General features: G+C 42.2%; 3 protein-coding genes across 4 annotated transcripts in view; 2 read left to right on the top strand and 1 right to left on the bottom strand.

The window, feature by feature from the left end:
* Positions 1–2,397: 2,397 nt before the first annotated feature.
* LOC124483458 (lectin L6-like) overlaps positions 2,398–12,061 on the top strand; it is a 504,761-nt gene continuing 495,097 nt past the window's right edge. Inside the window, exon 1 of the mRNA XM_047043932.1 lies at positions 2,398–2,454. The gene's annotated coding sequence lies outside the window, so the exon portion shown is untranslated. The remainder of the gene's footprint in view (positions 2,455–12,061) is intronic.
* Positions 5,243–8,167, bottom strand: LOC124483449 (polyadenylate-binding protein, cytoplasmic and nuclear-like). 2 transcript variants are annotated; one of them, XM_047043916.1, is made up of 5 exons: positions 7,065–8,167; positions 6,390–6,938; positions 5,901–6,262; positions 5,538–5,754; positions 5,243–5,395 (listed from the first exon to the last, which is right to left on the bottom strand). In XM_047043916.1, exons 1-5 carry the CDS (start codon positions 7,950–7,952, stop codon positions 5,273–5,275), a joined length of 2,139 nt encoding a protein of 712 aa, XP_046899872.1. In that variant the 5' UTR covers positions 7,953–8,167; the 3' UTR covers positions 5,243–5,272. The 2 variants fall into 2 exon arrangements, with proteins under 2 accessions (XP_046899872.1, XP_046899871.1); XM_047043915.1 differs by having other exon boundaries at positions 6,390–6,941; positions 7,065–8,166.
* Positions 9,062–12,010, top strand: LOC124483468 (mpv17-like protein). The gene is made up of 4 exons (XM_047043950.1): positions 9,062–9,671; positions 10,029–10,099; positions 10,271–10,300; positions 10,480–12,010. Exons 1-4 carry the CDS (start codon positions 9,368–9,370, stop codon positions 10,807–10,809), a joined length of 735 nt encoding a protein of 244 aa, XP_046899906.1. The 5' UTR covers positions 9,062–9,367; the 3' UTR covers positions 10,810–12,010.

Raw genomic sequence — 12,061 nt, 5'->3', positions numbered from 1 at the left:
TGGGTCAATTCTCTTCGGACCCTGGATCAACCCTGAGCAACGAAGTAAATATTCGCAGTGTGAACACAATTATGCGTCTCGCACTTTCCGGGCGGCGACTGGAAATAGTTGTGAGCTGGAAGGCTCATGGATTGACAGTAGCCCTTCGGATTGGTTATGGCTGGCTGTGATGTCACCTCGTCTACTGCCTGTCTCATGCTCCTGTGTTTCGCTTCCTGCCTCATATTGTTTAGAGACAGGGAGTGCCTCCCCTCTACTCCACCAAAGTCAAAGCTATTTCCATGTGTATGGTCATCAATAAATTGTCAAATCATTAAGCAAGTGTCTTGACTGAATTGTGTCTGTGATGTCAGAAACGGGTTTTGTTAGAGAAACAGATCAGGGTGGTGTCTTTTGTACCATTTCCAGATCATGGCTTCATCACACCAGTGCCAACAGCAGAGTGACACCATACCGGTGTAAAGACCCAGGTGTCTATTTATATACGCCTACCTCTATGGCAATTAAGTGACCCACTAGACGCCCACTCCACCCCCAATTAGTGACGTCAATGGCACTGGAAAAGAGCGCACAGAGGAGAGAGAGAGAGAGAGAGAGTAAAGGAACCCAGTCGTAGCTACATGGTGCACGGTCTACACATGTATATTTTTCATACCGTGATCACATCTAACCCGTAAGGGCAAACCAAAGTTCTCTACTCCTCCGAAAAATAACGACAAGACACTTGAGGCTCTGTTGTTAGATAAGCACCGTAATTATATAATGGTCCAGCTGAAGCCATCAACACAGCCATGAAAGACCATGCGCCATCTAATCGGCTTGTGAATGCTGTCAAAATGCCTTTTGGATCATAGCCTCATGATCATATCTGGACAAAGCAAGAAATGCAGATAGAGTTTTTATGGTCACAAAGCTCTCTAGAAAGCCTCTCCTGACTGAAATTGTTGGACTCCTCAATTTGCAATGACTCAATGCATTGCAGAGCACTAGTAAAAAAAAAAAAAACTTACAATATCCTCTTCATTGCTTCTTACCTCAAAAAATAATGTTTAGACGTGAAAATCTAAGAGCATCATGTGAACATGCATTGTGGTTGAAGTAGGCCTACTACTTCAAATCCAGTAAAAGCATATGCACTTCCTGGTGTGGACTTCCTGTTTCCTTCAGTTGAAAGGAAGTTCTTCCTTTTTTATTGTAATGCTCGTAGTCCTTAACTTTATGTCGTATTCACCACTGAACCGTTATATTCCACAATATTATGCAAAGAGCATTTCAGTTGTCAACAGGGTTCTAAATTAGGCTAACATCCGCGTAATGCGGGTTAATATGGGGCGCCGTTTGTAAAAGGTTGCACGTCCGTTAATCCTGCTCATTTAGCACAAATAAACGCAGCACAATTTTCAACATTTAGAGGGTAATTCATCTAAATACATGTCATAACTTATCCGGAGCAGTATGCAAAATAATAAAATAATATTTTATAGAACTGTTAAATCTAAATGTTAAATCTAAATCTAAATGTTAAATCTAAATCTTAAATATATAACTAAATATTTAGTTATATATTTAGCTAAATATATAACTAAACATATAGCTAAATATTTAATTAAATATTTAAGATTTAGATTTAAGGTTTAGATTTAACATTTAGATTTAGATTTAACATTTAGATTTAACATTTAGATTTAACAGTTCAAAATTGAATTGAATTATCAGTTGAAAATTGTGCTGCGTTTATTTGTGCTAAATGTGCGAAAAATTAGCAGGATTAACGGACGTGCAACCTTTTACAAACTGCGCCCCATACACCACCACATCAAACTGTTAAACACACCTGATTCAAATGAATGGGTCGTTATCAGGCCCATTTATTTGAATCAGGTGTGTTGGAGCAGGGAAATATCTAAAACATGCAGGGCAGGGGGTCCCCTTGACCAGGATTGAGAACCACTGTCTATAGCATACAGATGACCCCGCAACAACGTTTTGACATCTTTTACACACAGATGTCATGTGCTGTTTTAAACAATGCAACTAGTGAAAGCGGCAAGGTCAGTGCTAACTGAGAAGGCGGTCGACCAATGACAGTCAGAGCTGAAACGTGAGGGAGATACCCTTTCCAAAACTTGTAAGGGCGTAAAAACTCGTTTCTGAAGGACCCAGAGAAACACAAATATCCACCAAAGCAAAATTAACGCATTTTTTAGGTCTCAAAAAGAGGACATATCCAGGTAAAAGAGGGCTTCTGGTCACCCTAGGTATAGCTCAATGGTTAAAAGAAAAAGGTGATACTTATAAACTGCAACCAAAACTAAGCACTCTCTCTCGCTGTCTGTAAGACCTTCGTTTCAAGCGTTGTGTCGTCCGTTCGTTTCTCGTCCATAGCCTGCTGCTGTTTTCCACCTCCCTCCTCTGTCCCAAATCCACCCTTAAAAACCATCCTGAGCTGGGGGTGTGGTCCAATTACTCAGGTGTTGTCCATTTCGCTGATCCCTAGTCTAATCCAACAAAATAAACTCTACACGGCAAAATATGTGCCCAAACAGAACCCGACACAAAACACACACATCAAAGCAGGTTAATTACACAAACATGCACAATGTACTTCCACACTTATACACTTATTTCATGCAGTGCATTTCATTATGCCGGAGAAGCACTCATCTTGCCTGTGCATTGTTTGTGGACATTTCGCTTTAACATAACTCAAAGCTGTAGGCTAATGCTTGGACCTAGTGGAAATAACTGGAACGCTAACTGGCACTCATTTGAATGAATATTTTCATCTGTCAGCTAACAACGTCTCTTGTACGGTGGAGTGTTCTGTGAAGAACGGGAGAGATGTAACCCTAACCTTGTACAAAGGAAAGGAGAAACTTAACCAGACCAGCAGCCCTGATCTCTCCTCCAACATCTCTCTCCATCTGGAGATGAAGGACCAGGATGGAAACACCTACAGCTGTGTGGCTGAAAACCCCATCAGTAACCAGACAGTCAAACTCAACAAGACAGAGCTGTGCCCAGGTTAGTGTGCTGTTTCTCTCCATGTCAAGAGAAGCCGTAGACAAACGACTAAACATGGAGACTCTGAATCCTCAGTTTTCCTAGTAACATCTCTGATGCACTTTATTACACACATTATAAACATTATAGTATACTGTCTTGTCTGCCGGTCTGTTTACTGTTGGTTATAAAACTCCTTGTGAGAAAGACAACCATTCACCACTCACTTTTGACCACAGAACCAGGAAACACGTGTAAAACTCCATGGTTGTGTTTCTCCAGGTCAGCCTACAACCACCAACTTGGTTGTGGCTGTAATTGTGGTTCTGGCTGTGATTGTGGCTGTGGCAGTGATTGTGGCATACAGGAAGGTTAAGGTAAAATGTGGTAAAATATTCAACCGATAGAACCGAGTTGAATATTATTAGACAACCATTTGAGTATATACTTGTATTGATGGCACTGTTGATTGCTGAAGGTCTGCATGTGTTCTAGTAAGCAAGAGTTCACGTCTTACAGAGACAGCATCTCACACATCCAGCTTGTGATGGAGAGGGAACCTCCACGGAACATGACAGTTCTGCCAACTGTCATCTGATGACCAGTGATGCTGTAGGCAAGGGGACACCCTGCCCTAACTTCTGAAATGCTGAAGACTTGAGTTGCTGAATGAAGGTTTTTCTAAATGCTTGTAAAAAAAAAAGCACAAGGAAAAAAAAAAAAAAAGTGAACTGCTCTTCAATGGTATCTGTACCCATTACATTGACTTTGGATGCCACTTTGGTATGGAAAAAATAACATACACCCCTTTTGGTCATCATTTGGTTTCTTGTCAATTGCTTTTCAGTCAACATTCATCTCATGGTTTTCTCAAGAACAGAACAGAAATTATATACAAACAGACAAATATATTGTAATCCTTATATTGTAATCCAACCAACACGAATTCATCACACAGTTTTGATATCTGTCACTGTAACGTTGGAAGGGGACCAGGAGTTGGATCCAAGTGGAGAATAGGACTTTAGTAAGCAGGGTCCAAAGGTACAAAAGGGTAATCAAATAATGTGGTCAAAACGGGTGTGTCAGTACAGGAACAACAGGTATTGAGGGGTAAATCCACAGCATGGGCAGGGCCAGGGGATGGTCAGACACAGAAGCAAACGGGAACAAAAGGTTGATCCAAGACACTGGGTCAGGGTGCATCGTAACAAGGTCTGTCAGGGTGGCAGGGTATACACAGGTAGCAAGACTAAACAAGACTTTGCAAAATGACTGTGCTGAGAGGGAATCTATATAGGGATGGGTGAACGATGCCTTGTGAAGCTTTGGACTATCTTAATCAATGTATTAAATCCTTTTTTTTAAACTGTTGTTCAGTCTGTTCCTCTGGGTCACACGCACTGTTCATCCCTTCAAAAAAAAACAAATATTTCTCAAGTCCTAGACTTTTTATACTAGATGGTGTAGTCAGACCAGCTCACGCTCCCTGTAATTGTGACAGGCAGCATTCTTTGGGTCAACTGCAGGAGCAGAATATGGATGACTGGGCTTTTGTAGTGGGATTCTCTTTGGTAGAGTTGCCAACATTGTTGTGAGCTGAACTGTTAAAGGTTTCAGATTAAATTTAACTTTTTAAAAGGAATGTAGAGAGGTAACTGACAGATGACCATTGAGAACCTCATAACACCCAAATATAACATGAGTCAGACACATTTTAAAGGATACCTTAAAGCTGAGTCATGAATTTACATTTAGTCATTTAGCAGACGCTCTTATCAAGAGCGACTTACAGTAAGTACAGGGACATTCCCCCAAGGCAAGTAGGGTGAAGTGCCTTGCCCAAGGACACAACGTCATTTGGCACGGCGGGGAATCGATCCGGCAACCTTCTGATTACTAGCCCGAATTCCAATACTCATATTAACCCCTACCTATGGCCTCACATACAACACATGTTAAACCAAGAAAAGAAATAGCAGTATCATCATACAGTAGGAATCGCCAAAGGGATTGTGGGCCACTTCCACATACTTTCATAAGAGCATCACAACTCACTTCCAAGAATCCTTCTGATAACTGGGATAACTATACCATCTAGAGGCTTTACTGAGAACTGCAGTTCACTGCGCAAATGGGACATGTTTAAAGATTCTCAAATAGGGAGTTTGATAAAGATCTCTTTGGTATAATGTTAATAGATGTAAATAACAACAGTCAAGAGTCAAGTGCAATGAATGTTTAATTAATGATGAACAATTAATGTGTATTACAGGGTGGTGGGAAACTGATCAACATCTCCATTCTTCACTGCAGATGCAGCAGCTTTCATGGAGGTGATGTTCTCTGCATGTGAGATTCCACCCTTGGTCTTCTCACCCACAGTGCAATCCTTCAAAAGAAAAAATATGTTGTATGTGCTCAGAACACCAGGAAACCATTGGTAACCAACACGGTATGCACACTGTATGTTTATTATGAATATAACCATGTTTATGTAATAACAACCGTGAAGATCAACTTAAATGAATTACTTTCTTTACTCTGCCTTTCCTGAAAGCTCTCCTGACAGCTCTCCCGAAAGCCCTCATGAGGCCACTAAAACATCCTCCTCCCTTGTTCTTCACTTTCTGCCTGGGAGCAGCTATGGAGCCACCATGGCTCTTTGAAAAATTAGGCGTTTCTGGTCGAAGCTCTCTGCTCAGGTGAATCAGGCTCAGGTCTCTGGCTGCAACAGGCTTGAGGTCTTCACTGGGTGAGAAGAAGAAGAGAAGAGAAGGCCTACTATTAATATCAGAAAATATCAAATATTAATATTAAATATCAGGTTAACTAAGTTCATAAGTAAGATATACTTGGATACAAAAATACTAAAAGAGTAAATGACTGTGACTTACATGATCTGCTTGTCTTTCTCTTTCATGTCCAGCAGCACCTGGATGTCAGTGGTAGGCTGAAGCCTGCTGGAAGTGTCCATCACAACCTTGATTTGCTCACCAGTCAGCTGCAAGAAGGTCTCCCTTCCCACGACTCCCTGGAGACCATCAACAGGCCTCGTCAGACTGGTCTCAGTAGCAGAAGATTTAAAGTCCTGGCTAGGCTGTAGCAGGGTGGTGATCCTCACAGGTGTCTGGATGTTAAGCTGGGACATAACCTTGGCCACCATGAACTGGGCCAGAGCAGTCATGCTCAGTTGTCGTTTAGAAATTCCAGGCACAACACACACACCAGGAGAGCTTATCCATGTGTAAACAGCAGGCTGGAAAAAGACAGGGCACATATTATGTTAAATACACACAGTTAGATAGATACAGTAGACACCCAAGGTTTTTGGTGCCACCTTGTGTATCACACATTTAAGATATAAATTCCCGTATGGTTTACACCTGCTGCATGGACACCAAGGCCAGGGTGAAGGCATGGGTCAGGACCTCGGTCCGGGTCTGGATCTGGGCCTGGAGCTGGGTCTGGACCTGGGCATCAGCCTGAGTCAGGAGATGGACCAGAGGCTGGGTCAGGAGCTGGTTGACCTGGGCCTGAAGCAGGATTTGGACCCAAGGCTGGGTCTGGATCTGGGCCTGAAGCTTGGTTTTGACCTGGGCATTTGCCTGAGTCAGGATCTGGACCTGACGCTGGGGCAGGATATGGAGCTTTGGCTGGGTCTGGACCCGCTGGATTTGGGCCTGAGGCTGGGTCTTGACCCGCTGGATTTGGGCCTGAGGCTGGGTCTTGACCTTTACTTGGACCTGAGGCTGGACCTGATGCTGCGTCCAGACCTGGGCCTGAGGATGGGTCCGGACATGGATCTTAGGCTGGGTCTCGACCTGGGCATTTTCCTGGGTCAGGTTCTGGACCTTGACCTGGGCTTTGGTCTTGGAGTGGATCAGAGCTTGAGGCTTAGTCTGTACCTTGATATTGATCTTGGCACTCATGTGCTGCTGAGGGTTGGCAAAATGTGGAATTCATTATTGAATATTGTCAAAACATGGAAGTAGCAGCACTGGAAACAGCACTAGAACACTAGAAATACGTTTTACTATGTGACTGCAGCCTCTACTCACCTGCTGCTTAGAAGGGCATGTCATGCAAGCCTGGTTCTGCTGGAACCAACGCTTGAGCTTGGACTGACGCTCTAACCTCTTCTGGGCGCGGCCAACATAGATCAGTTTGCCGCTGATTTGCATTCCTTTCATTTCATCCACAGCTTTTTGCGCATCCTTGTGCCTCTCAAAGTTCACAAAGCCAAACCTTCGGGACTTGCCATTCTCATCTTTCATGACACAGACACTCGTGATCCTTCCATACTTGCTGAACAGGTCTGTCAGCTTCTGCTCATCTACATCCTGTCCAAAGTTCTTGACGTAGACATTGGTGAACTTAGCGCATGAACACAAGCGCTCAGCTTGGCGCTCCTTACGAGATTTGAAGCGGCCCACAAATGCTTTTCTGTCATTAAACAGCATACCGTCCAATCTTTCTATAGATTTCTCGGCAGCCTCCGGGGTCTCAAATTGAACAAAACCATAACCCTTTGAGCCATTGTTACCACATGCAATCTTGCTCGACAAAATGTTGCCAAAGGCAGAGAAGGTGTCGTATAGATGATGTTCGTTATCTATTGATGTGTCCAGGTTCTTAATAAAGACTTTACCCACACCGCTCTTTGTCGGGATCGGGTAGCGCTGGTGGGCCCAAGTTACACGAATCGGGGAGCCATCAGTCAGTTTAAAATTCAAGAACTCTAAGGCGTGCACGGCATCCACTGACCTCTTGAAGTTGACATAAGCATAACCCAGAGAGCGCTTGGTGACCCTGTCTCTGCAGACGCGGATAGAGTGGATGGTCCCGGCGGGACTGAAGTGGTTGTAGAGCATTGCCTCGGTAACATGTTGGTGTATGTTTCCTACATACAAGGAAGCTTTTGGACGTCTAGATGGACTCTGATTCATTTTTTCGCTGACTATCTCATTGGAAATTATATCAGGCAACTTATGTCTAACAAGGTTCTTTAATGCAAAACTGTGGATTCTAAATGCCAAAAGTTCTGTTACGTCATAGATGATTTAGACGATGTTCCACGACAAATAGTTGCCAGCATAGACGTAATATTTATTATGTCTACGGTTGCCAGTGCAGTGATTGTTTGTCTTTCAAAGACATGACTTCCATGTGATTCGGAACAAGTTTTGCGTCTGTATTGTGAGCAACGTATTGCGTCACGTTGCGTAAAGATTATATTTCTAGGAGCACACATCTGTAAAGTTGTAGATACGAATTTGGACCCATAGATTATTACGTTTTATGTAGGACTTCAATGCTAAAAATAATAATTGTAAATAAACCTATACGATGATTGAAGCAAATGGGCGTGCGTAAAATTGTGTTAAATTAAAAATATTGGTAGCAATATTGGGAGTATCTGCAGGGTGGCCAGGGTGACCGCATCCATAAAGCATATGAAAGTCAGTTCTGCTTTGTTGTTATTGAATTATGACTGTTGACATTAACACCTAACACAGAAAACCCAGTGAAGGCAACATTAGTTAATACTTTATTTGTGTTGGGGAACCAAGAGGTTATACAGCGCTGTGAATTCGGGAACAGGTTTCACAGACATGATAGGATGCTGGTAGTAGGTGTCGGTGTGGGTCAGCTGAGGCAAGGCTAAACTCAAGGTTGGTCTATCCACCCTTGCAGCAGCTGGATGCAGTCGGACTGTATATAATCATATTAGCCTAATTACTCACGGCAATGGGCATATTTCTTAATTCGTGTCTTTAAAAACAAAATAATGTAAAGTACAGTGTAATACATCTAACCCATGTTTGCTTTCATCAACCAACAAGCCTAAACATAGGCTTTAGCTTAATGTTTTACTGCGGTGATAAAGACAGTGGAATGAATAGAACATCTTGCAACATTGTATGGAGATACTGAACCCAGTTGCTGATCAGCTGACCACAGTACAGCTTTTTTATATTTATTTTTGCGTCATTGGAGGCGTGGGCTACATGAAGGGGCGTAGCTTTTACGCAATTCAGCTCAGGGAGCGCTTGATGCGCTCAGTTGACGTAGCCCATCGGAATATGCACGCAGTAGCCTACCACTGCCAATTTCAGTGTTGGCTGGTGTTTCTTTCGTTTATTTAACCTTGGTGTGATACCAATCTTTAATGTTGCTGTAGCCTTAGTAATCATAAACGAACAACCCCATAGGCCTATATCAATATGCCAACGCATATTAAAGCCTATTTAACGCATCTTTTAGGTCGAGATGGACTTGTCAACGATACTGCTCCAATTTCCTGCTGTTGAAATCTTTCAGTTTAACTACATTCAGGGTTGTGTGTTTACGTGCCGAAAATATGAGTAACGCTTTTTTAAAGCATGTTAGAAGATTTCCCTGGGTTACCAATGTAACCCTGTACGGTTGCTTGTTCGCTGGTGGGGACTTCGTTCACCAATGGTTTTCGCGGAAAGAAGACATGGACTGGAGGCACACACGGAATGTTGCCGTAGTCGCCTTTAGTTTCCATGGTAACTTTAACTTCTTCTGGATGCGTTTTCTGGAGCGGAGATTTCCCGGGAATTCTGTCGGTATGGTTCTACGCAAACTTTTCTTGGACCAAACCACCGCTGCACCTTTGGCCACAACCGTGTTCTACACAGGTCAGAATGAAGACACTACACAGATAGGCCGACTTTTAGCTTGACAACTAATTGTTAACGACCCAATCGTGGATTTTCCTGTCAAATTGTAGGCTTAACAGTTTTGGACCTTAAACTGTTCCATTGTTTATTCACTTATCCATTGACTCTAAGGTCCAACACTAATATGTGAGAACAGTGGTCACGTTAAAGACAACAGGATCAAACTGCAATGTATAAATCCGAGCTGTGTAGTTTTAGCAGATTATATCCTACATAGTAGGCTACGTTAACCCTCAAACTGTCAGTCACTCAATGTGTTAAGTTATAGTATTGTGTTGTTATAACATCATATACTGAAAAAATGATGTTCCCCAGGGGTGAGTTTTCTGGAAGGCAAAGATGACATTTTGCAGGACTGGAGGGAGAAATTCTTCAATACATACAAGGTAAAGCACCTACTGCACAGGTCCAGATGGCACCCCTAGGCCTATAGTCACTCCTACAGGGTAGCTTTTTGTTCAGTTTCTAATTGACAGAAAGGTCTTCACTTCTACTCACTCATAGCTGTGTGTAACATTCACCTCAACAAAAAGTAATTGATTAGTCATTTCTTTCAGACTGGCTTGATGTTTTGGCCCATCATGCAGGTATGAACAACCTCAATGTTGATTTATGTCTGTCATTTAATTACAGCAATCATTCAATATCTGTTTGTTATCTAGCCATACTTACTGATTCACCTGTCTCCCTCTCTCTCCCCCCCTCTCTCTCCCTCTCCTTCTCCCCCCCCTCCCCCCACCTCTCCCTCTCTCTCCCCGTCTCCTAGTTTCTGAACTTTGCTCTGGTGCCCCTGTACGTGCGCACCACCTTCACCGGCTGCTGTGCCTTCGTCTGGGCCACGTTCCTGTGTTTCTCCCGTCAGAGCGGAGACGGCACGGCCGCCGCCGCCCTCGTCTGGATGTTCACCCCCAGACACGACACAGTTGAGCTGAAGGAGGAGCAACATCCAGGCCCCACAGGGGAGGCTTCAGGACCGGTGGAAGAGAAACATGAACCAGCACTCACACACAATGAGCAAAGCTCCCCTGATGTGAAACCAGGTTTAGAAGAGCAGGCTGCAGGGCAGAAAGAAGCAGAGTCCCAGGTGCGGAAATAAATTGTAATTCTAACACAAGAAAAGTTGACTTCCTACCAAGGACACACAGGCAGCTATTGTCAAGTGACAGGATACCAAGCTGGAGAGTCACTCACAAGCACAGATTCCAAATAATTTATTTAGACAATGTATTATAAATAGACAACTAATATAAAACATGTATTTGGTCAAGCTATGTTTTGATAGAGTCAATTTTGATTCCAACTGTACTTGCCAGTTTCACTTTGTAATTGGTGCATTGGTACTGGATAGACTGTGTTTTATGACATTGCTTAAAATATGTATTTATGCTCATTTAAAAATAAACATAACATGGAATTCAGCATCCACTATACTTGAACCATCAATTTGCTTATGCTTTCTAAGATAGTTTTGTTAAGGTTTCCCTGGATCTGCTGTGCGAAGACAATTTTTCCTGTATCCTAAAGATAGTTTGAACTAATCACAGAAGTTACTATCTACTCAATGTTGTGTTCCTTCGCATTTTATTCCACAAAGCTGACTGAACCTTGTAATGTTATTTGCTTGAAGTTTATCTTTATCTTTCCCTTGTTGTCATGTTTATGTCACATATTCTCAACCTGGTTTTATCACAGAGTTCATTATAATCACGCCTGTTATGTTCAGCTGCTGTGTTTTATCCTTCACTGGAATCAGATCCAATTGTTGATTACATATTTGTTAGTCCTTTCATAATTCTTTGTGTGCCATACATCAAACAGATGACTACAATGTATTTAACTAAGGCTTATAACAGTGGCAAAACTGAAGGGTGTTTAGACTCGGAAAGCATGTGTTTGTTATAGTAATATAATTGTATTAGCATTTGATTAAAGATGTGTTGCACTAATTTAATAAATTCCCCTATTTCCAACAATTTTTCATCACTAAACATTTTACTGTCTGAGATTGTCTCATTGTCACTGTAACTGGAAAAAGGTAGACTACTTCATAGAAGAATAACATTCTGAAGATTTTTTTTTTTGATATTTCTGGTCAAACCATGTCTGAATGAACCGAAGAATTGTTGCTGTCTCAACAAATGCACACTTTCTTTGCTTTATAAAAACTTGGGAACAACCGCGAAATGCTTTGTAATGCATTGTTATACAATGTTTGCTTTGGTGGTCAATGGCTTGTCAGGCTTAGACTAGCCTTGTTTTTCTCAATAATATGATTTGTAAAGTTGGTGCACAGAAATGTCTCTGGTTAGATAAAAAAATGTTGGAAATCTTGGAAAATGTTTCAATTT

This window comes from Hypomesus transpacificus, chromosome 21, assembly GCF_021917145.1.
Source record: "Hypomesus transpacificus isolate Combined female chromosome 21, fHypTra1, whole genome shotgun sequence".
In the NCBI taxonomy this organism is placed as follows: domain Eukaryota; kingdom Metazoa; phylum Chordata; class Actinopteri; order Osmeriformes; family Osmeridae; genus Hypomesus; species Hypomesus transpacificus.
The sequence above is the reverse complement of the archived record's forward strand: the minus strand, read 5'-3'. Positions and strand labels throughout refer to the sequence as shown.

What these genes read in the sequence shown, in the direction of transcription:
- LOC124483468 (XM_047043950.1), top strand. Translation starts at nt 9,368, where the DNA reads ATGAGTAACGCTTTTTTAAAGCATGTTAGAAGATTTCCCTGGGTTACC. An exon ending in CACAACCGTGTTCTACACAG is followed by an intron (nt 9,672 to 10,028) that starts GTCAGAATGAAG and finishes GATGTTCCCCAG; the next exon opens with GGGTGAGTTTTCTGGAAGGC. An exon ending in TGTTTTGGCCCATCATGCAG is followed by an intron (nt 10,301 to 10,479) that starts GTATGAACAACC and finishes CCCGTCTCCTAG; the next exon opens with TTTCTGAACTTTGCTCTGGT.
- LOC124483449 (XM_047043915.1), bottom strand. Translation starts at nt 7,952, where the DNA reads ATGAATCAGAGTCCATCTAGACGTCCAAAAGCTTCCTTGTATGTAGGA. An exon ending in CCTTGGTGTCCATGCAGCAG is followed by an intron (nt 6,263 to 6,389) that starts GTGTAAACCATA and finishes GTCTTTTTCCAG; the next exon opens with CCTGCTGTTTACACATGGAT. An exon ending in GGAAAGGCAGAGTAAAGAAA is followed by an intron (nt 5,396 to 5,537) that starts GTAATTCATTTA and finishes TTTCTTTTGAAG; the next exon opens with GATTGCACTGTGGGTGAGAA.